Below are 27,171 nucleotides of genomic sequence, written 5' to 3' on the forward strand. Positions count from 1 at the left end.
GTAACGCATTTTACACACTGGCTTCAGTAGGCACATGGTTCAAATTAAGCACTCGTTTAAACGCTTTGCTCAGTGACTAGAAGATAGATTTAAAACCCCCCAACAAACCAAGATGAGCCTTTTTGTCCCATGCAAAAGCCAGCAGGCAGTGCTAGCCCTGAGCCCTGGGTGTTAGCAGATCCCGCGGCACGAGCTCAGAACCGGCTGACCAACGCCGGTGCCTGCAGCATCAGCGTTTCTGAGTCCTCAACCCAATTTCTGCACATGCCAAACCTTGCTTAGCTTGGGAGCTCTGATGCAATCAGCTGCAATATGGCTAGAATAGGTACTAAAATACAGTCTTCTACTAATTTAGAAAAGACCTGTTTCCAATACAAGATTTAATTAGTGAAAACATACAGTATATTCTTATTTTCAATGGACTGAGAAAATACTGATTATGACTGCTTTCCAACACAAAACATTTGATTTTTCAGTCAAACATTTCAAGCACTGGTGCTAGTCACTATATTCATTACCACTTGGCATTAATATTGTTTTAAAATGTTAACATCAAATCACATTGAAAGAGACAAATCTGCTTTAAATACTAATCAGACTTTGGGAAGGAAGACTGCAAGGGCTTTACAAATGCTGGATGTTGGTCTCAGTGTCTGATCGGTAGTCTCTGAACTGCTCTACAGTTTGGGGATTTTTTTCTGTGACAGTAACATATTAATACAGGAATTTGCAAAAAAGAAAATAAAAGTAGGACACACTTACCCACTCTTTAGCAAACTTTTCAGATGATTTGGGACAGAAATAAAGAGGAAAGTGCAAAAGACAGGAAAAAGAACATATGAAGATAAACAATAAATAAACCAAAATCTTAAAAAAAAAGGGACATATGAGAACAGCAGCATCATGCACAGAAACAATAAGCAATGGAAAGTGAAACGTGATCAAAACCTCCTTTCACTGAAATATGAGAGATCGCTACCTGTAGTATTTGCAGGCAGTAAAATAGGGGGAAGGGACAGGATTGTTCCTAACTGCTGACAGTCTCTTATGGTTTTATTTTGCTCCAAAGAGGAAGGCGACAGGCAGGATTCAGCATCGGGGCAGCCGCACACCCTTCACTAGGATGTACCTGAAGGGCGAGCCCTGCTGCAGGGCAGGGCAGGCAGGGCAGGCAGGACAGGGGTGCACGGGAAGACCTGGTGGGGCCACTCAGAGCCTCACCCACGCAGGAGGACAGGCTGGCACCGCCACGCCACAGGCTGCAATCTGCCAGGCCCACTCAGAGATGAAAAAACATACATCAACAAGCAAGTGATATTTGCATTTGCAGTTCCCATTTCCATGTCCTGCTTTGCAGGTCAAGACATATATGAGTCCCTTATAGGGATCACAGTTATGATTAATCTGTTTAATGCAGAGTTAGCCCTTATCAGCTCCCAGGATTGACCTGGCCATTCCCAGCACAGCTTGAGATGTAGCTGCGGGGTGATGGGGACCTGTGACAGCGGGGTACAGGTAGGAGCTGCTGACATCCTTGGCATACACAGCCAGGACCTCCTAAGGGAGATGGAGAAGGGACTGTGCGTATATTGGGGTGTTGTGGTTTAACCCGGCAGGCAGCTGAACACCACACAGCCGTTTGCTTACTCCCCCCCTGCCCCCAGTGGGATGGGGGAGAGAATCAGGGGAAAAAAGAAAGTAAAATTCGTGGGTTGAGATAAAGACAGTTTAATAGGACAGAAAAGGAAGGGAAAATAATAATAATAATGATAAAAGAATATACAAAGCAAGTGATGCACAATGTAATTGCTCACCACCTGCCAACCGATGCCCAGCCAGTCCCCGAGCAGCGGCCCCCTGGCCCAGCCAACTCCCCCCAGTTTATGTACTGAGCATGACGTCCCATGGGATGGAATGTCCCTTTGGCCAGTTTGGGTCAGCTGTCCTGGCTGTGCCCCCTCCCAGCTTCTTGCTGGCAGGGCATGGGAAGCTGAAAAGTCCTTGACTAGTGTAAGCACTGCTCAGCAACAACTAAAACATCGGTGTGTTATCAACATTGTTCTCATCCTAAATCCAAAACTCAGCACTGTGCCAGCTACTGGGAAGAAAATTAACTCTGTCCCAGCCGAAACCAGGACATGGGGGTGTCTCCCCCATGATATTTTCCTTCTGCTGCTGCATTTTCTGTGTGCGTGGAAGACCTTGCAACCAAGGATATAGCTAACTGCTTTCATTGGGGAAATCACGAGTTTTAACTCAAAAATGGCTAGCTACATGCAAAATAATACACTGTGAAATGCACTGACCAATGCATTTTTGATTAAAAGCTTGTTTAAAAAGCAAATAAGAGCCCTGATGGAATAAAACCACAGCTCTGAGAGCAGGAGAGGACCCTGTGCATGCACCAAGGTGGTGCTGGTAGGACTCTGACCGCTTGTTCCCATTGCGGCTGCAGTCCCTGGGGCAGACTCAGACCCGGTGCCAGGGCCAGTGACTGTGCAGAATAGGGCCCGAGAGGCTGTGGGTCCTGCCCCGGGCAGCCGCAGCGATGTGCACCCAGCGCCGCCCACGCTGCAGCCCCAGCTCCACCTCGGGAAGACGAGCCCTGGCCAGGATGGGGTCAGAGAAGGCAGCGGTTTGGAAAACGACTGCCTGGTGCTGCTTTCCCAGATGCCTGGCTCGTAAATCAGTGTTTCCAACAGCTCCTTCTACATTTCTTACAAAAACACCCAAGGTTAAAGATCGCATAACTGGTTTGCTTTACCCAGCATAGCACCCGCTTTTGATCAAGTTCATCGCAGCTTTCTATTAGCTCAATTATTGCAATCCATAATCAGTGCACCACAATGATTCAACTTGACTTTATGTGATGAGTATCTTGCCTTGTCATGTAACAGATTGTGTGTACGTTGTATTTCTCTAAGGACCATCTGACCTTAGATATTAAATAGAAACATACTAGACCAACTGAGAAACATTTAATACATACATTTATCCCCTTAGATGTATTAAAAATTCAGAGGAAAAATAAATATTTAAGATGGTAAAGTATGTTTACCAAATGTTTTAACAGCTGCCTTTAGAGACAAGGAAATGGAAATGAAATGATGGGTGTTTGTTTCACAGGGTAATGCTCGCAAAATGCATTCAAGTATCTGTTAAAGTGAGCGTAACTGAAGGTAGACTTAAAGGGAAGGCCATTGGGGTGGGAGGGAAACCGCAGGAGCGAGGTCAAGTAACATGTCGAGAGAGTCTCTGCTCACGTGCAGCTTGGACTGTCAGAAAAATCAGTGGTTTGTTTCTAATCAAAATGTCTTCTCCAGCTAGGTCTGGGCAAACGCCCCTGCCTGAGCACCGCGGTGGGCAATTTGAGCCCTTTTTGCTGCTTTTGAACTGTCTGCAAAGGGACCATGTATTTTAGGAACCATGCGGCGGCTGCAGCACTGAGGGAGGGTCCCGTCAGCGAGGAGCACCTGTCCCTCCCTCCCTGTCCCTCCCTCCCCGTCCATCCCTCCCCAGCGGGGCTGCAGGCAGCCACGCACCAGGGACGGGGAGACAGAGGAACTCGACGATGCACAGACTCAGCTCCCCGAATCACGGAGGAAGACACAGGCTTGAAACCCGGTTTCTCATTCCTCTACTGTCTATCTGACTGTCTCATCACTTCCACCGGGGACTGGAAGAGGTGGGGTGGCATTTTGTCCTCCCCTCACGGGCTGTAACGACATATCTATATCCTAGCCTTTACCCCCTGAGCATGACCATCTCAGCGCACAGGTTTAGACAGCTTCAAGAAGAGGAGATGGAGGTAGCTGAAATATGGAGTGCCACGAGCGAATGGAGGGGGAGGTAGGAACACTCATTAAAAGGAAGAAAAGAAAAAGGGAGGGTGTATAAAATTCTGCAGCCCTAAATGGTAACTTATGCACCGATAATTTACATCTGCTTTACAGGTCTATTAGTTCAGCTATCTGTTAAAAACCCCATGCCCCAGCAACTGCTGCTTGCCACAGGAGTTAGGCTGTCTCCAAGCTGCTGTACCAAACACCTTCTTGAAGCGGCACAGGCAGATTTGCAGAGCTAATGCCCACTGCAGCTGAGACCAGCGGAGAAACAACTGCACTGCCGCCCGCTCCCCTCTCACTTGCAATTTGACTTAGGCCGAATGTGCAACGTGACCGATGCTCAAAACTTGGAGGAAACTGTGGCAAGCACAGAGCATCACAAGTTAGCATGGAAAGATGCAGCGAGTGCCCGGTCACACTATATCCAGATGCAGCTGATATTATCAGTCTTGTGCCATCTGATACTTAACCTGACAGTTTTATGAATGCAATGAGCTTGCTCTGTCATGATATCGGAGTCTGCTTGATCTCCAAAATGTCCCTGTCCCCAGGGACTGTGCTAGTATAATGCGCAAGGGTTTGATCCTGGTTTGCAGCAGGGAGCATCGCAACCATGGCCCTTCCTGGCTGACGGGGCACTGCCAGGGCAGATGTTCCAGCAGCTGCGAGCTGAGGGATTTGGGAAGATAAATGGGTATGAATACGGAACAGAAAATGGTAGAGAAGTTCATGTCCAGGCTTGGACAACAAAAGCCCACTCAAGATCTGCCTCAGCTGACCTGGAAGATGAAGGAAGAACCTGATGATGAGCAGTTTGAAACCTCTCTTGCAAGGTGACTGTCACAAATACAATGTCATAACTGAAATATGTATAAGAAAAACAAAAAAAACAGCTGGGTCTGATCCAAACACCACTGACATCAGGGCAAGGATCCCTGCTGCACCCAGTGGCTTTTGGAGCAAGTCCTCTCAGAGGAACAGGGTGAGGCAAACAACTGAAAAAAACCCAAACAACCAACTTGCAATGATTCACTGCAAGATCTGACCATGGAAAGCTGTAGCGAAAGGGCTTATCTAGGAAATGCTGAGAAGCAGCAGGATAGGACAGCCAAACAGTATTTGTGAATTTATTCTAGGCTGGTATGGGAATATTTAATTTGGCTTGAAGCCGCTGTAGCAAAATGATCATTATGATGCATTTAATCCAGTCCAATTTACCATGAAGTAACTATGGCTTCAGAAGAAAAAAATGTATCAGCAATTAATTAAAACAGGTTTGTTGTTTGGCAACTTGAGTCATTAAGAACCTGGAAATCCAGGATCATCAAGCTTGCTGATTATAGCCAGTACTCAAGGAAGTCACAGCAGCTAGAACGTCGATCTACTTTTTGAAGTTATCTATTTTGGTGTTTTGTTTTGTTCTTTTTTTTTTTTCCTTAAAAGCATCACAGCAACAACTTGGCACTTCTGTTTTCCTTATGTTTGTCTACAGAAAATAGTCATACATAGAAAGGGTGTTGCCGACACCTGGCTCCAAGGTGCAGTTAATGACTGCATAATATGTATGGTCATCATGCATCAAGCAAGCTTAAGAGATACCTTATGCACACCACAGTCGTTGCAAAAAGTCACTCCTAAGTGACAGGGATTCCGGACGTTTGTATTCATTAAATTTATTTGAGAGCAACCCCCTGCATATTCATCTGCACACTCTATATGGAAGGCTAAATCCACAACTGATATAACGCCTCTGAAACTAGCACAACAGGAGACAGGAAATTTCATGACATTGCCTTTAAAAGCTGTGAAGGGAAGAACCTGCGTTTTTACCTCTTGGCCCATTTCCATACTGCAAAGCTTTGTTGACTGAGCTTTGGCATCCACCATGACATTAAACATGGTGCATATTGATTGAGGGACTCGGAAATCTGTTGATCGGCTGGTTTTCTGCAGCTTTACTTCAAATGCAATCCTGGTTCTGTTAAGGAAAAGAGAAAAAGACGTTTCAGTTGCTTTTTAACATACTGAAGCTAATAATAATGTGAAACAATACTGAGAAGAGTTCAACAAACCAGAAAGCCGAATGCTGCTGGGAGTGTTACAGTGCAATTGTTACAAATACGCTTTTACTAAAAATGATTTTCCAGTTTAAAAAGAAACCCACTTTCCAGAATACACACTATTTATAAAGTGTGCAACAGTTTCAGGGAAACTATGACTTCCTCATGCTTGATAAACAGTGTGATGATGTTACAAACAGCAGTGTCAATGTACACCTATAATGTGGTTGCATTAGCTGATTTATAACCACAGACAAATAGCAAGCCTGACGCATTAAAGGAAGCTCCTGTTGCTCCATGATATCAACTACAAATAACAGAAGCTCGTTCATCGCTTGACTGAAAGGACATTGCCAGATCATTGCATTTTTAGGTCTACTTGATTTCATTTGCTTGCTGAAAGTTCCTGACTGTCTCATAAATTCATAGAAGTAGTTTCCCTGAAGCATACATACTCACCAGAATACGTCTGAAAAATGTGCACGGGTGCAGTCGTGCACATACGAACACACGCACAGGCATCGCACGAGTACACACCTCACGGCTCTCCTGAGGTTTCACTGAGCTCAAATTTGACATCCCTGGCAGTTACAAACCATGTTACACCAAGAGCTTTGCTGGGCCAAAGACTACAGGATTTGATCCCGTGCCGTATTTTAAAATGCCGAGGCACCTGTGACTCTAACACGGGGAGTACTCTGCAATACGGTGGGCATTGCCTTGCCTTTCTTTGGAGCCCCTCTGCAGATTCCTGAGGTACTTTACTAATCTAGCCTAACACAGAACAATTATCACATCAGACAGAATCTGCCAACAAATTAACATAGAAGCTTCAATTTAGAAATAACAAATAATATCAGCTGCAGCTCAGGAATAATTCTGATCTTGAAAGATCCCCCAAGGGTTATGCAAATGAAAACTCATTTACAAATGTGAAACTCCCGTTCTTGGGATGAGATCTGAGCTGGTACATAGGTCCTCCTGCCCGGATTTATTAGTGGAACAGGCCTTCCTTGCAAGGGCTGCTTTCCTGACAGCACCGAAATACAACCAAGTGTGGAAGGCGGGGTGGCTCCTCCATGGTATTCAACAGTTCAGAGACAGACGTGAAGAAAAATGTTGTGTCAAACTGAAATTGCTAAAGAAACCTTAGCCAGGCCCTGTTTGCAGGTGATATAAATAGGGAAGGCAGCATATTGGTTTACATCAGCAGTGGCATTTGAACTGATTTAATTACCAGTGCCAGATTTAGCCTGGACTCGGGGACTAGAATCTTGATAATTACTGAAAGGACCCAAAGTGACTGGGATTTTCCATCTCCTCGCAGAGATGAGCATGTTCCTACTTACTTATGCTCAGAACCATTATATATAGTCACACCATTACAAGCTGGGCCAGGTTTTTACAGAGGGGCAATGTATTTGTAGAAAGGTTGAAGCAGTTGGGAAAAAAACCCCCGGCTTTCAGGCACACAAGCCTTTCTTCAGATGTACCTGGAAACTTGCTTATTTCTCCCAGTTATCTCAGCTGAGCTAACCTGGTCTGATTTCTATAGATCATCGCAGCTATAACTGCACTGCAGGTGTGGCAAAGGTGCCTTGGTTCCAATTTAAAAAAAAAAAAAAAAAAAAAAAAAAAAAAAAAAAAAAAAAAAAAAAAAAAAAAAAAAAAAAAAAAAAAAAAGAGAAAATAAGTGTTTTGCTGGGAAAATAAGTGTTTTGCTGGTGGTGCTGGGGGCAGAGCAGAGAGCAGAGCTCCAGCACTGGCTTTGCTCCTAAAGGATGGTCTGACAACTGGAGGACAACGGAAGCTCAGCGTTCATGCCAGCCAAAGGACCAAAGACGAGCTGCTGCGATAAAGGGGGACTTGCTCAATGCCAAAGACATCACGACCATCTCATTGCACTTAAAATGTACTGGGTTTTATTCCAGAGTAAGCCTTGAGCTGTCTGCTTTCCAGCGGGCGAGCCTCCTGCCTACATCTGGGGGACCGAACGTGCCTTCTCCTACGGTGGTGTTGCATATCCAGACTGCGAGGAACGTGCGAACAATAAATGCCACGCTTGCACTTGCTGAGTGGCCAGGCAATTGTGGTACAGAACAGCCACATCACACATTGCAGCTAATATTAGCATCTACCAGCTGTATTTGGCAACCATTTTTCCTTTGGTTTGTCTCTTTGTCTATTAATTTCTGCAAAATGGAATGCAAAGTTCATTTCTTCCTCCTGCCTCATGACCTCTGATGCCAAATAGAGGTATTGGAAATTACCTTGCAAAGGTTGGAAATTTAATCGCAACATTTTGTTTTCAAGATGACAGCTGCCTGTATGTTTAAAAGTTTTTTAAGGAAACCTCTCTGTTTTGGAAGATCTGCAGGTGAGTATCCTATAATGTGGCTGATGATACAACAGCTTTTCTCAATCGACAGCAGGTGTGAAGCCTGTGTGCCAAGCTATGCAATATCCCCTTTCTGGGATCACTTTTTTGCTTGTTTTTTCATGGATCTGTGTTTTTTAGGTGGGTGCTGGGATCTTACTTAGGGCTATGCCTTCAGCACTCAACCCCGCCAACACCAAACTGCATTTACAAAGACTTGATCTCACGTGCGGCACGGAAAATAAGTAACATCCCATAAAGCTTGAAAGAATGGGTGATTATTGTGAATATGCACTCTCCAGAGCCTCAACAGAGAAGTGCTTGCTTGGGAGAGTCCACAATTCACAGCAATAGAGTGGCTTTCCACCACGCCTGTGCTGGGCAGAGGTGAGCTGGGGTCACTAATAAATGGTTGTTGAAGCGAAGCTTCATTGATAATAAGATAGAAAAAAGCATTGCATCCTGTGAGCTCCTATGAGAAACGTAACTAGTTTGCTCATGGGCACATACCTTTTCACGCAGGACTCAATCATGTCACTCGCCATAAGCTTCAAGCGTTGCTCTAAGTGTTTTCCAAACTCCTCCTCAGGCCAGTGCAAATCCCGAATGAAGGTCTGTAGGGCATCAAGTTTCCAGAACAGATCTTCCGAGGTGCCTGATCCATTGCTGGCAGGGCAAAATGAGAACAAAAGTCATAAGTGGCATCAGGCTCTTTGTAACCTGATGTGGAGACCATTCCTGCAACAAGTGTAGAGCAGACAGTAGTTTCATACACAGGACAACGCTGGCAATCTCCACCATCAGGATTTTGAGTTTTACCATACAGTTGCCTAATCTACCTTGCTGTCATCACCCACAAAACTTTCCAGACCAGATGAGTAAGACAACATTATGAGTTACACATATTAACGGGAAGAATGTGTGTATGGTAAAAATCAGCCTTAGTTAATAACCACATTAACGTATGTGATTATTAAGAATTAAGGCCAGAAATAGTGGTAGAAAATCCTCGATCAGTAATAACTGCCATACTAGACCGTATGCAGTTATTAAGATTTAGGGTTTCATGCAATTCTCCCCCCTCCGAATTATATCTCGAGTTTGCTTTGTCCCCCCGAGTGAGGCCCCGTTTCCAGGTAAGGGACAGTGCTAACAAGTGGTGAGCGAGGACACACTTTATCTCTTGAACAGCTGAAAAAAAATCGGGGTAAATCAATTGAGCTAAGGGCACTAGACATCTCATATCCAGGAGTTTTGGCAGGATTGACCGCTGCACCTTTTCACAGAGCTGCCTCTTGCAAAGGCATCTATAGGACAACAAATTTCCATTTTTTTAAAATTTATTTTGCAACATCTTTGGTCTGTCACAAAACTCTGACTTTCTCTCCCAAGCGTATATTCTCGTACCCACACCCCTGCCCAGATGGAAGTCTTTGGTCCTGCAGTGTGTAGCTACACCGGTTCTTTTCACAGTATAATTCTATCTCAAACCTCCACTTACAGAATAAAAATACAGAACTGGATTGTGCTCTGTTTGTGCAGAGAAATTTATGCATCCATAACCCTTTTCTCTCCTGCTCTCCTTCTCCCTCACGTTTTTTCAGAACAATTACCAAGGGAGCTTCAAGAGTTTCAACCCCCTCCTCGCATACCACTAATGCTAACACGGTAATTTATAAGATATTTAACACACCATGCATTACCACTGGTGCTGACATCATCTATAGAAACAGATGAGGGAGGGTGTTTCTATTGTGACAGATGCCAGCTGCATTGAGTTAATGCTAGAGGAAACTGGAGCTAATGCATACACGGCTACTGCAAGGTGAGAACGGTAGTCCCAACATGCTAGAGGGGTCCTGCAGGGTCCTGTGCTAACAGAGTTAACGAGATAAAGAATGAATCGTCTCGGTTGTAGGAGAAACGTATCTGACACTAAGCAACAGGTAACATGTCCTTGATGGAGGGGAAGGGTGGTAAAAGGAAACCAGGGACATGAAAAGATAAAGAATCAGGCATTTCCTTTAACCAGGGGACCAGTTTGTACAACAGTCTCAAGTGTGCAGCCACCGCCAGTTTGGAGCTGCGCCTGGTTCAAACCTGTGCTTGGGTATAAATAAGCTTTAACAGTCTAAACCCAGTTTTGGAATGGCATGAATTTATGTTTTAAATAATTAAATATGTACAAATACAATAATTAGTGTTTACTACAGCAACATTATGACATCCATTTGGTTTCAAAATTTTAAAAGTATTATTCTTGGCCTTTTTTTCACTTTTGATTAGGGCTCCATGCAAGTAAACAATACAGTATATTCATTTCCAAGATGCACTGTTAATATTTTGCTTGTGAGCACCGCAATTACTCTAATCACGCAGGCAGCTTGCAATATACCATTGATGCTCAAGCGTTTTCAGAGGGATTATCCAATTTTCTGCCATGACATGATTCTTATCTTTTCAAGGGCAATACCACAAAAGCATGCACAGAGAAAGATTAAAACTTTCAAGTACTCTTTACAGACAACTGCCTAAGCTAGCCTTTAATATAGCTATCTTAGCATGAATATGAGTTGTATAACTTTGAAATATAAATGACCACGCTAGTATTTAAAAAGTTTTAAAAATCTATTAAAAAGTCAAACATCAGTGTTTGCTTTACTTTGGTTCGTTACCACTGCCCTGCAATACAGCCTGTGCGAGGCTAATGGCAGAGGCATTTTGGTGGACTCCAGGTGTAGATGTAATCGAGGGTGTTTCAGTAACAGTGAAGGGGGTAGTTTTGGGAGGCTTCTTCAGTTTTATCTTTTAAGTGAGAAGGTAGGGAAAAAGCAACACATCTGCGTAGTGCTGGCTGGGACCATCCTGTGCCAACCCTAAATAACCCTCTAGGAATTTGGATGCAGAACTGGCAAGATCTCAGTTCCTGTGCTAGGACATCTCGGGAGATGAGCTACCTCAAATGCCGAGATTCAGGTTTAGCCCACTGTGTACCACCCTCCACACTGCTTGGTGGCCGGGACTTTTAAGGGAAAGCTGCTATAAAAACTTGCCTAATCCGTGCTCAGGATTTGCGGTATGTCTCCCCTGAGCTCCACCCGTGCACCCTGGGATGCTCGGACAGTGACCTGGGAGCACAAGACTCCTACAGATTGACTGCTTTGACACCGTGCCCGATTTTCCAGGCCATAATCTAAAGCTCCAGCATCTTTATTTGGTCATGGCATTATTCAAGCTGTAATGATGGCTATGGAGCTTTAACTGCTCTCTGGGGCCTCCCCCAACATGAATAAGAATTGCTGCAGGGTGTTCCTCTTTCTGTTTCATCAAAATCAAGAGAAAAATTATTATCTGGGAAATGCGGAGCTTCCATTAAATAAAATTCACTTTTAGATCTACATCTGGTCCACAGAAATTGGTTGACTGGCACTGAAATTGGTTCATCTTCTCTTTTGGACAAAACTCTTTGCTGAGACACATAATGTCACATTATAAGCTCTGTGGTTCGTATGTTCAGACCATGTCCCATTGTCGACAGCTATTTTGTAAAGCAAGATACTTGCTCAAACTCTCAGTGGGAGTAAGAAAAATTTTCAAGATTTATACAAAAAAACCCCTCAAAATACACATGCCAGAAATTCACTCGTGTCTCATTCAGAAAACATCTAATTAACTATATCACTCTTTAAAGTTTTATATAATGCACAGAAACAAACAATACATATCCATGCCAAGATTACTTTAAATTTAAATGAGATCTAATTTGAACTGAATACACACTCAGAATCATAAATAGCAGCCATCCATGACGGTGCAGAAAAGCTAGGCATTTGTGGGATGCCTAGTGGGATGTTAACTGGTAGATTTGGTACTTTAGGGAGATTCACATTTGGTAGATTCACATTGGGCAGATTACTTGTTAAACTCCTGTGGAAGAAACAGACAGAAAGAAAAAATACCATAACAGTGACAATGCAGATGTAGCAGAAGCACGTGACACTCATAAACAAATCTGCAAAGTTCACAGCACGAAGACAGTTAAAAAACTAAAGCAAAACATTTCAGAAGGAAGCATGAGTAATGGAAGCTTAAGGGTACTGAGTTTGCAGTCTGCAATAAAAAGCAAGTTACTTAAAAAAAAACAGAATGAAAAGAAGAATCACAAGGTAGCAAATTAACTCAAACACCCACAGAAAATAACTCCAGCTTCAAGTCCTGATACCATTTCAGAGCGCAGAGAGCAGCGTTTCCTCGGAAAAATTTCTCTCGTAAGGAAGCGAGTCTCAGTTCTTACACACTCAGTTAGGCTGGATGAAAGAGCTAAACTGAGAGATCTACTAGAGAATTGGGATTCAAAATAATAAACAGAGAGTTTCAAATTCCAGCCATGCAGAAGTCCATAAGAGTTTTTCTTGCCACCAAATTCTATGGAGTCAGGATTTCACTCCAAAACCTCTCTGTTTATTTTGTACTCTACAAATAACAAAGATGTGCCTGCTAATCTGGAGCAATGAAATGGTGAACCACAAGGTTCTTCCTCAGTGAAGACTTGTGCCCTGATCTTGCCCTTGCCCTCCTGGGTGCGGAGAAAATGGGTCCTGCAGGTTGCCCAGCTCTACATATGTGCACTGTGAATGAATGGCACTTAATAAATCCAGTATGTGAATATTTCTTGACTGGAAATGGGTGATTAAGACATTCAAAGGTTAATTTATGAAGCATGTGTACTTGGGCATCATGACTTCAATAATTATTTTCAGACATGCAACTGTTATGCAAATAGAGATCTTTTAAAAGTTGGCTAGCGTATTAACTTAATGCGACGTACTCTCCTGAAACAATGTGCGGTGTAACAGCACCGCATGCCCAAAGTTTGCAAAACACCCTGACGTATTTCAGTGTGCTAGGTCTCTCGATGTTATAATTAGTCTAATTCTGTTTTCATGAGTATCTCATCACAGTTATATTTTACATGCAAAATAAAAATCTCATGGGATTTGGGAAGCAGCAAAAGATAGAACTCAATTACCCAACTCCCATGTTTCCTGGCCCACAGAAAAGAAGCGAGTTTCAGAGGTGTATCTTGTTTCTGCCTTAATCCAGTCATGCTGTATGGCACACTGGGACACAATCCATAGATGGTTTTACAGTCCCATTTGAGGAACAAAACCAGATGCTTTGACACCGTTTTCACTGGATCATTATTTGGGCTCAGTGAAAATGGAATCAGGACTTCAGGATTTCAGCTTCACCCTGCACTGCTGAAGCTACTGGAAGCTTTTCTATTGATATGCATGGACACAATTTCAGCATTCAAACTTCCCTGCTCTCAGTGACTGCACCAGGACATGCCACCTTAGGAGGTCTCTCCCATTCCCCTGGGTTAAATCAGTTACTGTACAGGCAGCATTATCTGGACTCTTGGAAAACTATCGAATTATACACTATGTCTTTCAAGGCATATTAAAATCTTAGCAACTTCCTTGAGTCATATTTTAAACTCCATTTCTTACTGCAAGTTTTATATATCAAAAACCAGAGTAATGGAATTGAGCTGGCTATACTGAATACATGTTTCCTAATGCAACAGAAGATTTGAACCACATGTCTGCAAGAGCTCAGCTCGTCATTGGTGGCAAGTCTTAGGGAATAAACTTTATCCTCATTCTCCCTTTGTGAATAAAATCCCTTGTTGGGGAGGAAAACCACAATCCAAAGTCTTTTTCTAGTGAAAAAAAAAAGTATGTTCTTGTTTTCTTTTGTTTCTGTGATTCTTCGTAGATTTGACTTCACGCGCTCTGCTTGTTCTCTTTGTTAGGCAGTAAGCAGATAGGAGAATTTACTAACGTAACAAAGCTGTCCATTGTTTCCATTCATACTGTATCTGCTATTAAGATGATATGATTATTGAATGAGACACAGACTCCATAGTGATTGAGAGAGTGTTAAATCTTCAGAAATGGCAGTGCATGTGGTTAGATACTGATATGGAATAAATAAAGAAATAGCAAGAGGTGGACAACATATAAATGTATAAGGAAAAGCAACTTAAATAACTTAGCCAGATGGTAAATACATAAATCAGAGGACCTTTGGTTTTAATATTAAAATTCAAGAAGTGACAGTGTTATATTAATAAAAACACTGTATTAATAAAATATGACTTCTAGAGTAAACAGTATACTATATTCACACGGAAACATATTTCTTTTATACAACACATTATTTTGCTGATGCAAGGATATGGTGCAAGAATAAGTTAGTACTCTTAAAACAAAACAAAACAGCAAAATAATGGAGTATATTATGTTAACATACAGTAACTAATTTTAAAAATATTCTCCTGAATTGACATGCACAGTTTTGCAGGTTCAACCGATCTAATTATCTGACTAACAGTTGCAGTGAGACCTGTAAAAAATGATTAATATTACCAACAAATGTTCCAGCCTGCAGTTGCTCAGACCATAAAACTACAGGTCCAAGATGAGAAACTGTTTCTAGAAGTCAGCCATGCCTATTTAATATAGATGGCTAAATATAACCTCAGCCATCAGGCAGGGAATGTGGGCATTTGCATCAACAAGATGAGGGCTGTCTGATTTAAGACGACTCAGCTTCAGGACTGGATCCTGATATGTTTGATAAAAGACGCACACTCTGGAGCTGTACTGCTTGTTTTCTTGGCTTCTTCTGATTCACCCCCGTTTGTGTCTGGTAGCTGTGTAAATGGCTTTCACCTGTACTGTCTGCTGGGAAATTCTCAGTGCAAACAGACTGGCAACATACCCCTGGACAACATCCCAACGCTCACACTGTACTGTAGCACCGATCACAGAAAACAAGTCCAATTGCACAGGGGCTGCTCCTGGAGAGCTGCCCTAGTACCGAAAGGAGGGCAGAAAAATCATAGTATTTTTACTGAGTTGTCCCCTGGCTTCAGAACAGAGCTAAACGAGAGCCTTGTCCATACTTACACGCTCACTTCCTATGGGATGCCTGAAATGATTTAGTGATGGAAGACGCAAACGCCTGTCTCTTCCATCGCTATAAACGCTTACAACCTTACTGCCTAGGCTGAGGAAATGCTCAAGAGCAAATCTTCTCACAAAAGCCTTGATGTGAAGCAAAGAGCTTGATAGTGAAGTAGGCAGTCAAATCTGTGCTCTTCCTCTGACTGACACCCAGAATAGTAACAAAGATACTCATTTTCACTACAACGGTGCTTCTTTTAAGGGGAAGCATTTTTCACTAGCATTTTGTAGTAGTACAACCTTATAAAACGATTAGTTTAATCGTACTGTTCAAGTTCTTACATTAATGTTACATTTATAAATAATTTGCAAAGGGTTAGTGAGCAATTAATAGATGCTAAAGCCAGGACTACAGTGCGGTAGAGACAGCCATAGGTCAATGAGTAACGTCCTAGTCAAGCGATTGAAACCGGTTGTCATTGCACCAGCTTTAGCATTTGCTCAAAAAGATCTTTCAACACAGACACACACACAGAGACGCACACACACACGTACGTGTCTGCTGGCTGCAAGATAAATCAGTGTTCTCTGAGAAGCCAGCATGAAAAAAAACCCATTGCAAACCCTACTTTTCCAAGACCTCTCAACTCACCAGAGAACAGACCTACTCTGTATCCTCCGTATTTGGATGACTGTGCGAAGGACAAGTGTTCCACATTTCTCTGCGTGGATTCATACAAGCACACCAGCTGCTCTAGCTATAGGGCACGGACCCCCTGTAAATTCAGCAGCTCTGCAGAGGCAGATTACATAGCCCTCATGAGCACATTACATCGATCCTTTTTCCCCCCATGTTTTCAATACTTAACAGTATCTCTCTCACTGAGATTTCTATACCTAACTCCTTGTAGCATAAGGTGCAGAGTATTCAGCAATGAAAATAGAAGAAATACATGCTTGCAAACTGCCATCTGGTCAGGTTATGGAGGGCTACATATTTCATCCTTGATTGCAAGCACAAGCATAGAGAAACCCTTTCAAAAGACTCTGTGTTGTGGAATAATTTCTTGGTTAACAGGAGATAACGAGATTTCCTTCTCACAATTCACTGTAGAGATCCAAAGCAGGACACCAGTAAGCTCGGTGGAATGGACAGCCACGATGATCTACCTTTTCTGGCCAACCTGAAGGCCTTTCTTCAAAGCAGAGGAAAGCCATGGAAAAACATACTGCACTGTTCCCAATTCCCAAAAAGCTCCGCTGGAGAGGTGGCAATGGAAGGCCATGACTTGGATGGGAATTGGCTGGTCCAAACCATTTGAGAATCAATGGTCAAAAATTCAACTGTGCTGCAGAAGGGGGGGGGGGGGGGGGGGGGGGGGGAGAAGGAGGTGGATTCGTGAAGGCAAATTGAGCAAAGTAAGTCTCTGACCTGAGTTTTTCTGCAAGTTCACTGTCAATCAGACAAAGAGGAGCAGGTGGTCTGCCCAGGAGGCAAAAGATGAAGATGCCTTAACATTTAGTTCTGAACAGCGCATCCAAACTGTCATAAGATCCTCGGAACGACACCCCTCTTTTCCCTTACACAGTATGTGCCACCCTCTGTGCGTTCGCTGGTATCTTCCTTCGCCGGGTCACATCGCATTAAGCCAGCATTTGCAACTCGCACTTTTGTGTGCGAGACACAAGAACAAAATACCAACTAGTGAAAAAAAACCACCCCGGAGTGCATCTTTTCACCAGATGGACACAAGCTTCTTGTAAAAAGCACCCACTTTCCTGCTGGAAGAAATCTTTTAAATACCCAAGTCTGTAAGACAGATAGCCCATCCTGGGCTTTTGCTTGAAACTGCAACGCTCAAAGCACTCTGTAACTGGAACTCCAGAAGGGCATAACCATTGCAAGAGAACTAAGAAAAGACCTGTTATAACTATCAAAGATAACTTGAAAATGACAGATAATGGCATTCCCAGGGACAAAGCATTCTGACAGCCAAGTACTTATGGACACCTATAGTTAAGCTACAAAAGTCATTAAAAGCCAAAATAATGTCAGCTTCTGGCAAAAGAAAAAAGCAGAACAAATTGCTTATTGACTGCTCAACTGAGGTGGACAGGTACACAGAGTTAACTGCCTCTGTTTCGTAACACACAAGGAAATACAAACATATTCATTACTAAAGCAGAGCTCTGAAACTCAAGTTAATGCTAACTTCGAAGTGCAATTCTGCTTGAAGGAGTGGCTGTAAAAATGGCATTCTCCTACTCGAAAGATCTATTTCTTGTATGTTTTCTGGGTCACATCTGCTTATTTGAAACAAGATTTTTTAGGATTTTTAATCCTGTTAGCCTGCAGACCACAGACAGCAAATGGAAAGTGAGAGAGAATCCTGAATGCCAGCCACTTAACCCCACTCAAAACAGAGGGGATGATCAGGTGTCAAGAAAAGGCCTGAGATTTGGCAGGCAGAATCCTTACGGATGCTGAGGATGCACAAGAAAGAAAGGAAAAAACCTGGGTACTCAGACTCCAGGTTGCATATGGGAGGCTGGCTGCTGAACAAAATCTCTTTTCCTTGTAAACGGAACATATTTGGTGTGAAAAGTCCGGAAAGACCACACGTTCTTTTATACAGCAACCTCTGAGAGTGCAGTGCCACTTAACTTTGCCTAGAGGATCACAAAAAAAGCAGGGAAAATAGTCTTTCCAGAGGTCACCTGGTCCGAATCCCCTGTCTGAGCCACCAGCAGACTCATGTTGTTTGCAAAAGGTCGATCTTTCTCTTTTAATAACTTTATTAGAAGGAAAAGTCAGTTCTTTTCCTTTGCAGGATCTGACTTGGCTTTTTAGAGCAAGCATGACAGGGTTCAGCAATGCTTCAAAACCTGTGAAATAACAACAGTAATCCAAAGCACATGCCACATTTTTATCATTCACCAGCTCTTTGAGTTCAATTTGGGTTTCAATAAGAAATTATTCATTTCTTGCTGGTAAATTACTAGTTCTCCAAATTTAATAATTGATTCTGCTTGAATCATCTCGCCTATGGTTTCTGCACGCCTAATCCTCCGGGCAAGGGAGCTGGGACCTGGCAGAGCTGCCTGGGACACAGGGACACGTGCAGCCATCAGCCGCGGGGCTGACGCGAGAAGCACAACGCTGCACTATCCCTTCACGGGGTGGGTGGAAAAAATGAGTATTGGGAAGAATAAGTACAGCAATGACTCACACAGGTTATAGGGCTGGACTGAACACAGTGAAGCAAGGTTATTTTGTTCTGAAAAGGAGCTATTTGAGTTCAAAAGCAGCATTGGAAAAGGCCTTTTAGAACGGGATCCAAAAAGCCATGCCAGCTAAGAAGGTTTTCACATTTTCATGCTTCCATGTCCAAAGGCACACGGTTCAAACTGAGGCAGCAATGCATTTCAAAAAGTAAATACCATTTCCCTCATTAACTTGAAAACCCTGAAGAGATCAGGCCTTCTATTTTTAGCATTAAGCTAGAAAATCTAAAGCACTTTCTGCATGTCCAGTCTAATGTTTGCTAATTCATCTCTGTATGAATCTCCATCCATTTGCACCCAAATTCCGATTGTATCAAAGGAGGTTTCCTTACTTTACTGGCTCCCATGACTCCCGCTCAAAGCCCCTGTGAATTGACTGTGCAATTGAGGACTCCATCAGATCGACATATCTAACAACAAGTGGAGCAAACAGGTCTTGGAGGTGTTTGTGGAATTTTCCATTGCACAAATTATCTAGAATAGATAAATAAAAGTATAGTAAGACACTACTGTTACTAAAACCTCTGTAACAAACCACAGCGTGGCACTCATTACACAACGAATTTGTCAGTGAACAGGAAGAAACTTCAAGAACATAACAGAAGCTGGCATCAGGCACCAATGTTCACGACAAAGACAGCAAGAATGGCTTCTTACTCCAAACAAATAAACAGACAATGAATCTTCTTTTCCATTAATGTCAAACTTACAAAAACATTATTACTTCCTGTGAATAAAATGGATGTAAAAAATACAGCACGGCAAACATTATGGCTTTTGCAGGTAGGAGAATCATTTCTTCTTTGGTTGCTCACTACCATGACGCTGGAAATTGCTCTCTGAGGATGAGTCCCTGGCTTTTTTATGTGGTCGTAGAAAGCTAACTGGGGCTCTGGTCTGGGACCTAACTGAAGGCAATGCCAATTCTGTCACCAGCTCCCCGAGGAGCGGCAAGACCACTGGGGATAGTGCCAAATCCTCACGGGTTTTGAAGGCATGGGCCCACGTGCTTTGGAGAAGAGCCTTATTTCACAAAGCACTATTCTTCTGAACTGTTCCTGCTTCCATTTACTTCAATATTTTCCTCCCCTCAATAAAATCTTTTAAAGCAGGGACTGTTTTACTCCATGTTAAATAAATGCAGTACACACATATAAAACGATACACACATTTAATGACAGTGAGATAGAGTACCTAATTCCCTGCTTATCAGGCAGCCATTACCAAGAGACTTGAGAAGATGAAGCAAAATAAAAGTTCAACTTCTCACCTTCGACTGAGGCATTTGATTTAAGGGGTGTCTGTGCGCTTTTTTTCTAGCAGAAATGGAACAAAATCAAGCTGATGCTAAAAGAGTATGTACAGTAAATCTCTACCCATCTCAGTTCTCTGTGCAGTACGGAGAGGCTGAAAATATTATCAGTAACCTGAGCCGCCCACTGAAAAATAAATGATCAAAATACAATACATACAGTCACTACGGAGGGAATCGTTTAGAAGCTGAAAGAGCGGAAAGCTGTCCCAGGTGTCTGGGGGTTGCACCTCTAACGCAGCATCCATATCCACTGCAAAGAGTGACAGGAAGGTCTCCGCGTGCTCGACCATTAAGTCTGACCACCAAGCAAAGGCCTTCAGAGTTGGTAGAAAAAGATAATAAAGAAGTAGATTAGTTCTAGTAAAGCACAGGGAAAGATGTTAGGCCACATATCTCAAAAAAAATGTGCATCCCATGGAAACTACCTTTATTGTAAAGAGAACAGTGCTTTAAAGTGCTAGCCTGGACAGACAGTGCTAATCACAGGAATTAGGCACCGCTATTTTAATACAAAGGTTTCCTGTAGAGGATCTATTCAGAGCTCCACTGTAAAGGCACGCAGCTGTAATGCGGCAGAGACTGTTTTGTCTGTTCAATTTACAATAAATGACTTCATTCATCTTTAATTATGCTAATTATCAGAAAAATCAACTAATTCTTATTCTAAAGTACAAAAATTTAGGAGTTTCTTCACTGTGCTTGTGGGTTTTCTCCTGTGTTTTTCAACAGTTTAAATTTTATTTGGATTCACTACTTCTATTTGTCTTGAAAAACTAGAAGCCTAAGGCATTAAAATCTGTCCTAAATCACTCACACTCTCCTTTAGAGATATTTCAAGCATCACCAATAAAAGTTATTACAGCACTGTTCATTTTACATGGTTAGCTATACACACCCATAGAAACACACTACCACCTTCATAATGCTACTGATTAGGAAACCGATTACAAAGCTCTATTGTCAACATGCCAAGATAAAAAAAAAAAAAAATCTACGGCAAGCCTATATTTTCACAGAGGCAGGAAAAAAATATATCTAAACTTGAAAACCAAAAAATATCAGTGAAGTAACTCATTCTCATGCACACAGGTCCTTAAAATTCACTGTACGGGCTCTCTGACGTGACATTCACATCATACATGGCTCAGATGTGAATGCTGCAAACGCATGCATGCGTGTTTAGTAATCACTTCTGGCTGGGAACATGCAATATGAGAAGTGCTGTCGTTAGGACCATGTGCTGTCATTCTGAAGAGATAGGAAATTACTCAGGGACTTAAAGGATCTAAGAAACAGCTTTCCAGCACTTTGCAAGAAAAAGAAACCTCTAGCATAGGCACAAGACTGGAGATGAAACGGGAAAGACTGGGAATAGATGAATCAGTTCGAAGAGGAATTGCCAGTCAGGGAGGGGTATTTTTTGCAGATTTTAGCAGACATGAATAAGCAGAGTGGACTTGCACTTTCTCAGGGTTCAGTTTTGATTCACTGATGAAGAACTGCACTGATGTGCAGAGCACAACTCCAGCTGCTGGTTCACTCAGCCATGGAGAGGGAGCAGTGCCACAAAACCATGTTGCTGCCATGGACCCCTTTAACGCTTCCTATTTTGGCCTGACTTCTCAGCTGCCAGTGATACCGGCAGGGGGTCTTTGGCACTATTTCCACTCCTTCATTCCCTCAAAATATAAAGCAGACTGACATTGCCCTGCTATTATTCCACGAGTTGATATAAAACTGGTGTGAAGACATGGATAGGTTGGACATGGCACTGTCGTTATGTGCCCAGAGCACATCCAAGATGTTAAATAACTTAAATAACCGAATAACCCCCAAATTAATCTTAGTATTGGGCCCGTCCTGTCGTGGGGGTGAAGATGTGGATGAGGTGGGCTGTGCTGTGAAGGCACGGCTTCGGTGCGCCCAGGGGCCGGCTGGGCAAATGCCACGGCCGGAGCAGCAACACCAGCAGGTTACGGTGTCCCTGTGGTCACGGCATGGGGGGAAGGCGGCTACACCGGGCTCCTTCACCTGCAAACTGCCCCCAGCCCCACGCACATGGAGGAAGTCATCGGGCGCCGCTGCAGCAACACCTGCCCTGGGGTGCTTGGAAAGCTCAGGGGCAGCGGTGACAGTGGCCCTGGGCACTTCCAGAGTTGTTACTCTGGAAAAGCTGAAACCGAAGCGAGGGAGTCCGGAGGGCTGAGCGAGGGCTGAGCACACGTGGCAAAGCTCTTCAGCTCTTCCACCCACGTCCGGTGCTGGTGTCCAACAGAGCGTGTGGCCGGGCACCTGGGAGTGCTGCCTCGGGCCGTGTCGCACCACTGCAAAACCACACAGGAACCAAACCCATCAAGACTCGGGTCTGCTTCGGGTCTGCTCCCAATGCCTGCTCAAACCTTCTCCCCAAAGCGCAGGTGGCAAACGAGCGGATGCTGAGCAACGGGTCTGTGGAGGGTCCTCTTAAAATCAGCAGCACTCATCTGTGGTTTTCAAGGCTGCCAGGGCTGTCCTTGCACTGACGTGGTTTCTCTGGCTGTGCCTCTGCCTGCCAAGAGCCTGCCACGCTGTGTCCCCATCGGATACTGCCCACAGGTCTGCGGGCAAAGAGCAATCGCTATGAAGGACCAACGGCAATCGGCATTTGGGGGGGAGGGAAAAGAGGAAAGGCCAAAGAATATCTTCTGCAGCAAATCCCAACACTTCAGAGTCCTGCAATAAAAACCTGCTTCCATGAAAAAGGAAAAAAAATGCTATTTTTAAGAGAAATTATGAAGAAAAGCATGTGATCATTTGTGGAAAAAAAATATGCCCAAACCAGTCACAGTTTCCCTTTTGCTGGAAAAGTCAAATTTCAGCTCCATAAGTCTCTAACTTATGTCAGGATCCTCAACCTCCTCCTCCCTAGTCTCGGTGAGCAGGACCTTCCTGCGGTGGGAGCGGTAACACCACACTTTGAAAAATCTCCTTCAAGATGGTAACATTTCATTTATTTACCATCTACTTACCTGCTTTGCTTAAAACACAATGTAAAGGGGAAAAAAAGTGTGCTTTCTAGCCAAACACACCTATTATTGTATATTTTACACATGGATACACATGTATATATGTATGACCTCAAGGAGTTAAAATACATATATACATATACACATACATATACATAGAGAGAGAAAACAAGTTTAAAAATAGGTGAATGGCATCGTCTCTGGCATTTGTCATCAGTCATCCAGAGGAAGGGAAAGGGAGCTGGGAGACGTCTGATGGGAAGAGATGACACAATGACAGAGACCTCCCGCTCTCACAGATTACAGACGAAGGCACACGGTTCCTGCTGCATTTCTGCCTGCGCTGGTTTGCTTCTCTCTTACAGGTAAGACAAACCCAACTGACTAGACACGGTACTTCTGTTGTAATGTTTTTTGAATATTTTCCATGCTCTGAGTATTATTTCCTGGGTTCTCATTAGCGAGTCTGCCTGGATGTCCATGTGGGGAAAAAAGGGGCATGTTTTAATTGCAAAAACTGTTGGTTTTCAGTAAATTAAGGCATTTCTTCAGTAAGTGGTGCAATTTAATTTTCTGCTGAACATCCAAAGTAGACCAGAGTCGCACCTCGCAGGTCGAACCTTCTCCAGGTGAATGGACAACATGTCAAAAAAACCTCACCTGGAATAATTTGAGAAAAAAAAGTGCAGTACCTCAGCAATTCTCATTGCACAGCAAGAGCATAATGTGGCTACAATGCATAATAAAAATCAGTGATAAACCACCCAGCCTCTTCTCTCTCTTCCTTTGGGTGCAATTCAAAGTGTGCAGAGCGCTGGCCAACTGCCTGTACACTGCTGAAATGCCACAGCCACCCTCAGGACGGGGATTCAATAACGTACCGACAGTGTGCCGGGCTTCTGGAGAGAGATGGATTTCACCCTTCCAGGTCACCATTCAGAACAAGGGGCCGGGATGGCTCCTATCTGTGTTGGCATTAACCTTCTGTCTCTAATCAAAACCTTGCGACACAAAAGATGCCGGAGAACAGTTTTGAGTCTTCCTCCTGGTGAGGATCTCGGCAGCGTGGCTGGCTGAATGTGACCGTCCCTGTAACTGCTTCCTTCAGAAGTCTACTATTTTCAAAATGACCTGCATTTTAAAAACAGCTCCTTCCCAGCTGGTTGTACATCCAGCCTGTGCTGGTGATGAGTGGAATAAAACACTTGTCATCCTTGGACAGGTTATCACAGCTCATGCGCTAGCGCAGCGCTCTCGAGCACCCCCTCGCTTTTGTAAAAATGAAGTTTATTTCACTCCTCACCCCGTATATTCTCTCTCTACATATAAATACTGTATATCCAGTACAAGGCACATACAGACAAAACCAGAGGAAGACCACTACCATTCTAGGCACTCGTGTAGTACTTAGTCCGTCTCCACTACAGTGTACTAGAGGTCAGGTGAATGCAAAACGACAGAGGTAACAACAGGCTGAGGAGAGAGTCCAGGCAGGTAGGGTTGTGTTGGGATGTAACTGCAGCGCTCGTAAAATATACCCATTGCTACATGCATGGACCGGACTACTATGCCACATTTACCCTCCTCTGTCAGGCTACCAGCTCCGCAAGCAGCCGACTCGAAGTTGCTGTTACATTCCTCGGTCAAAGTTACGGAAGCGAGGGCAACCCGGGTAAAATCCCAGTAGGAGACATGGCACTGAGAGGGCATGCACGAAATATGACAGGAGTGACTCGTTTCATTCGGTTTAGTCACATACCTCTTTCCCCTGCCAGGATCATCCAAGATTGAATGAACAGTAGAAAAACAGGGAGGAAATTTAAATATGCAATCAGGCATTAGTTGGGTGTTGTGGATTGTTGTGTATTATCAATAAGTTAAATTATACTGCAAATTTAATATACACTGGAATGATTTTTAGGTGATTGTGAAATTATTTATCAAATGCTCTTAATGCAAAATATAGTGAGTATATATATATCAATGGGAAGGAAAAGAGAAAATAGTGAATGAGTGTTACATTACCTACAGTCATAAACAATAACTGTTCACTCTGAATTTTAAAACGATTAACTTTTCAATATGTATCCAAGAGCACCAGATTTATAGAGAACTCAGGGCTCAATCCTGCAAATACTTACACGGGTACGCAACGTCACTTACTCGGGCAGAAATGTCCCGATGTGCTGAGAGCGGGACTACAGCCAGCAATGTCAGCTGCCTGTGGGGTCAAGTGTTTCCAGGATCAAGCCTCATGATTTTCTGGTCTATATTTGACTATGACATGGTTTCAGTGGTTTTAAAACATGAATCTATCCGTTAAAGTGCTTTGAAGAGTTAAGAGTAGTTGTATTAGGCCTTAGATAACCCAAATAATGAGTAACAGAGAATAATTCATCCTAACCTCCGTGACTAATAATTGAGGTATTCCCAATAAGCCAAGGCAGAAGAGGCCAACAGGAAACCAGGTGAGTTAATCATGTACCGCAGGGGCCCAGGGAAACCCCTGGAAACAATTTGAACGCTCAGAAAGGGACAAAAAAAGAATTGTTTTGTTTTGTGGTGGTTTTCCTTGCTACAGCTCTGGACAGCAGGAGCGGTAAGCTGCTGCAGGGACCCCGATATGTGGTCTGGAGACACAAACCCATGACATTATTTGGAAAGATGACCTTTCTGAAAAACGGACAGGCTTGCTCTTCTATGTAGTCGGTGGCGAATATATTTGGCCAGATTCGGCTCCTGCTGGCGCTGTATGAAAGGCTGCAGACTGACGTAGAGGAGAGCAGAACTTAATTAATTCCTTCTTTAGCCCTCCCTCCCCTCTGCAGAAGCAATCTCCCTGAACTGTACTTTGCCTTCATCGCACTCGAGCACCATTACTTAAGAATACTTTTGGCTTTTAAAGAAGATAACCCAGCACCAGTTGGGAAGACATCACACAAATGTACAAAGCTCCTAGGAAGCCACCGGAGCCTGCTGAAGACCTGGGGGACACGACCTCGCAGGGTGCCGCTGCTCACCTCCGCATGGTGTTCTTCGTTTTGCTGTAGGACTTCAATTACCAATTCTGCCAGACGTATTGTATCTTCTAACTTTTTAGCTGGTGTGACTAACCGGCCTACATTTTCTGTAGTACAAGAACTCGAGTTAAAAGGGAGGCAGGATGAAAAGCTAGACGTACAGTAAGTTATTTTAGAGATTTAAAAAAAAATCCCATAATATTCTACAGCTTTAAAGATCTTTTCATGCATATGTTAAATGCTTATATAATTAGTACTGAGCAAACCAGAAAGCCACATTCGTTATTATACTATGAAAATACAGTGCTCCAGCTCCAAATTTCACAATACTGTCAGAGTTGTTTTGCTTTATGGTGAGATGGCGGCACTTTATTAGCTCAAATAAGAACATCACATTCCCTAAAGACAGCATCTGGCCACTAATATACGAACAATATGTATCCTTCACTGTAGATGATGCTATTACAGAAATCATGTCTATATTATTTTAAAATTCTTTTAAGAAGATCAATTCAAACAAATCTGTCTGTACTTTTAATAAATTGTCAGACTCGAGCAATTTAAATGTCACCTGCTACTGAAAGCGAAAATTGCATGTCTGCCTTGCTCCAGGATTTAACTCCACAAGTGTCAAGGAGTTACGCATGCTGGAGGGAGTGGAAAGTGGTAAATCCGCCGGGCGTTCGTAGGTAAGGTTTATATGGGAAAAGAGATGCAACTTTACAGCAAAAACCCCGCAAACAAACCAAAGAGTTTAAATCCTGGAGCTTGGTGTTTAGCTATATTGAGTTATTTTGCAGCGTTTTCTGAAGACTTTTAAAAATAATTAAATTATATTATTCTAGGTAATTTATATTATTAATAACATATTAAACATCCGAAGTGGTAACAATCTGGAACATTTAGACTATTTAACTAGAAATAATACAGAGAAAAATAAACTAATTTCCACTGAATGACAGAGCTGGCCGAGTGCACCCGAGAGGGTTTCTATGAGCTGACACTGCGGCTCACTTCCCTGAGGTGCTCAAAGTCTCCCTGCGATGCTCGCCCTGAGGAGGAGCAGAGCAGGAGACCTGCTGCCCCGGAATCCACCTACGCTGCAGCACGTCACCACGTTAACTAGAGACATGTCACCCTGGGTGCCAATCCTGGGTCTATAGTGCAGCTACGGCAAAGAACGGCATCGCACTTCGGTAGCTACACCGGCCAATTTATACCTCTGCACCGATGTATATTTTGGCCTCTCCATGATATTAAAGCTGGAGATTTCATAAAGGGGTGAAGTAC

The 27,171-nt window shown here is 43.3% G+C and overlaps 1 protein-coding gene across 1 annotated transcript in view; it reads right to left on the minus strand.

Annotated features, from left to right (window-relative positions):
* CADPS (Ca++-dependent secretion activator) overlaps nucleotides 1–27,171 on the minus strand; it is a 193,446-nt gene that overhangs the window by 31,811 nt on the left and 134,464 nt on the right. The window contains exons 18-24 of the mRNA XM_009329499.1: nucleotides 25,882–25,988; nucleotides 24,621–24,629; nucleotides 20,014–20,170; nucleotides 18,874–19,015; nucleotides 12,063–12,209; nucleotides 8,793–8,948; nucleotides 5,676–5,823 (exon numbers count right to left, since the gene is read on the minus strand). Coding sequence (XP_009327774.1) covers nucleotides 5,676–5,823; nucleotides 8,793–8,948; nucleotides 12,063–12,209; nucleotides 18,874–19,015; nucleotides 20,014–20,170; nucleotides 24,621–24,629; nucleotides 25,882–25,988 — 866 coding nt within the window. The remainder of the gene's footprint in view (nucleotides 1–5,675; nucleotides 5,824–8,792; nucleotides 8,949–12,062; nucleotides 12,210–18,873; nucleotides 19,016–20,013; nucleotides 20,171–24,620; nucleotides 24,630–25,881; nucleotides 25,989–27,171) is intronic.

This window comes from Pygoscelis adeliae, unplaced genomic scaffold (genome assembly GCF_000699105.1).
Source record: "Pygoscelis adeliae isolate BGI_AS28 unplaced genomic scaffold, ASM69910v1 Scaffold148, whole genome shotgun sequence".
Lineage (NCBI taxonomy): Eukaryota > Metazoa > Chordata > Aves > Sphenisciformes > Spheniscidae > Pygoscelis > Pygoscelis adeliae.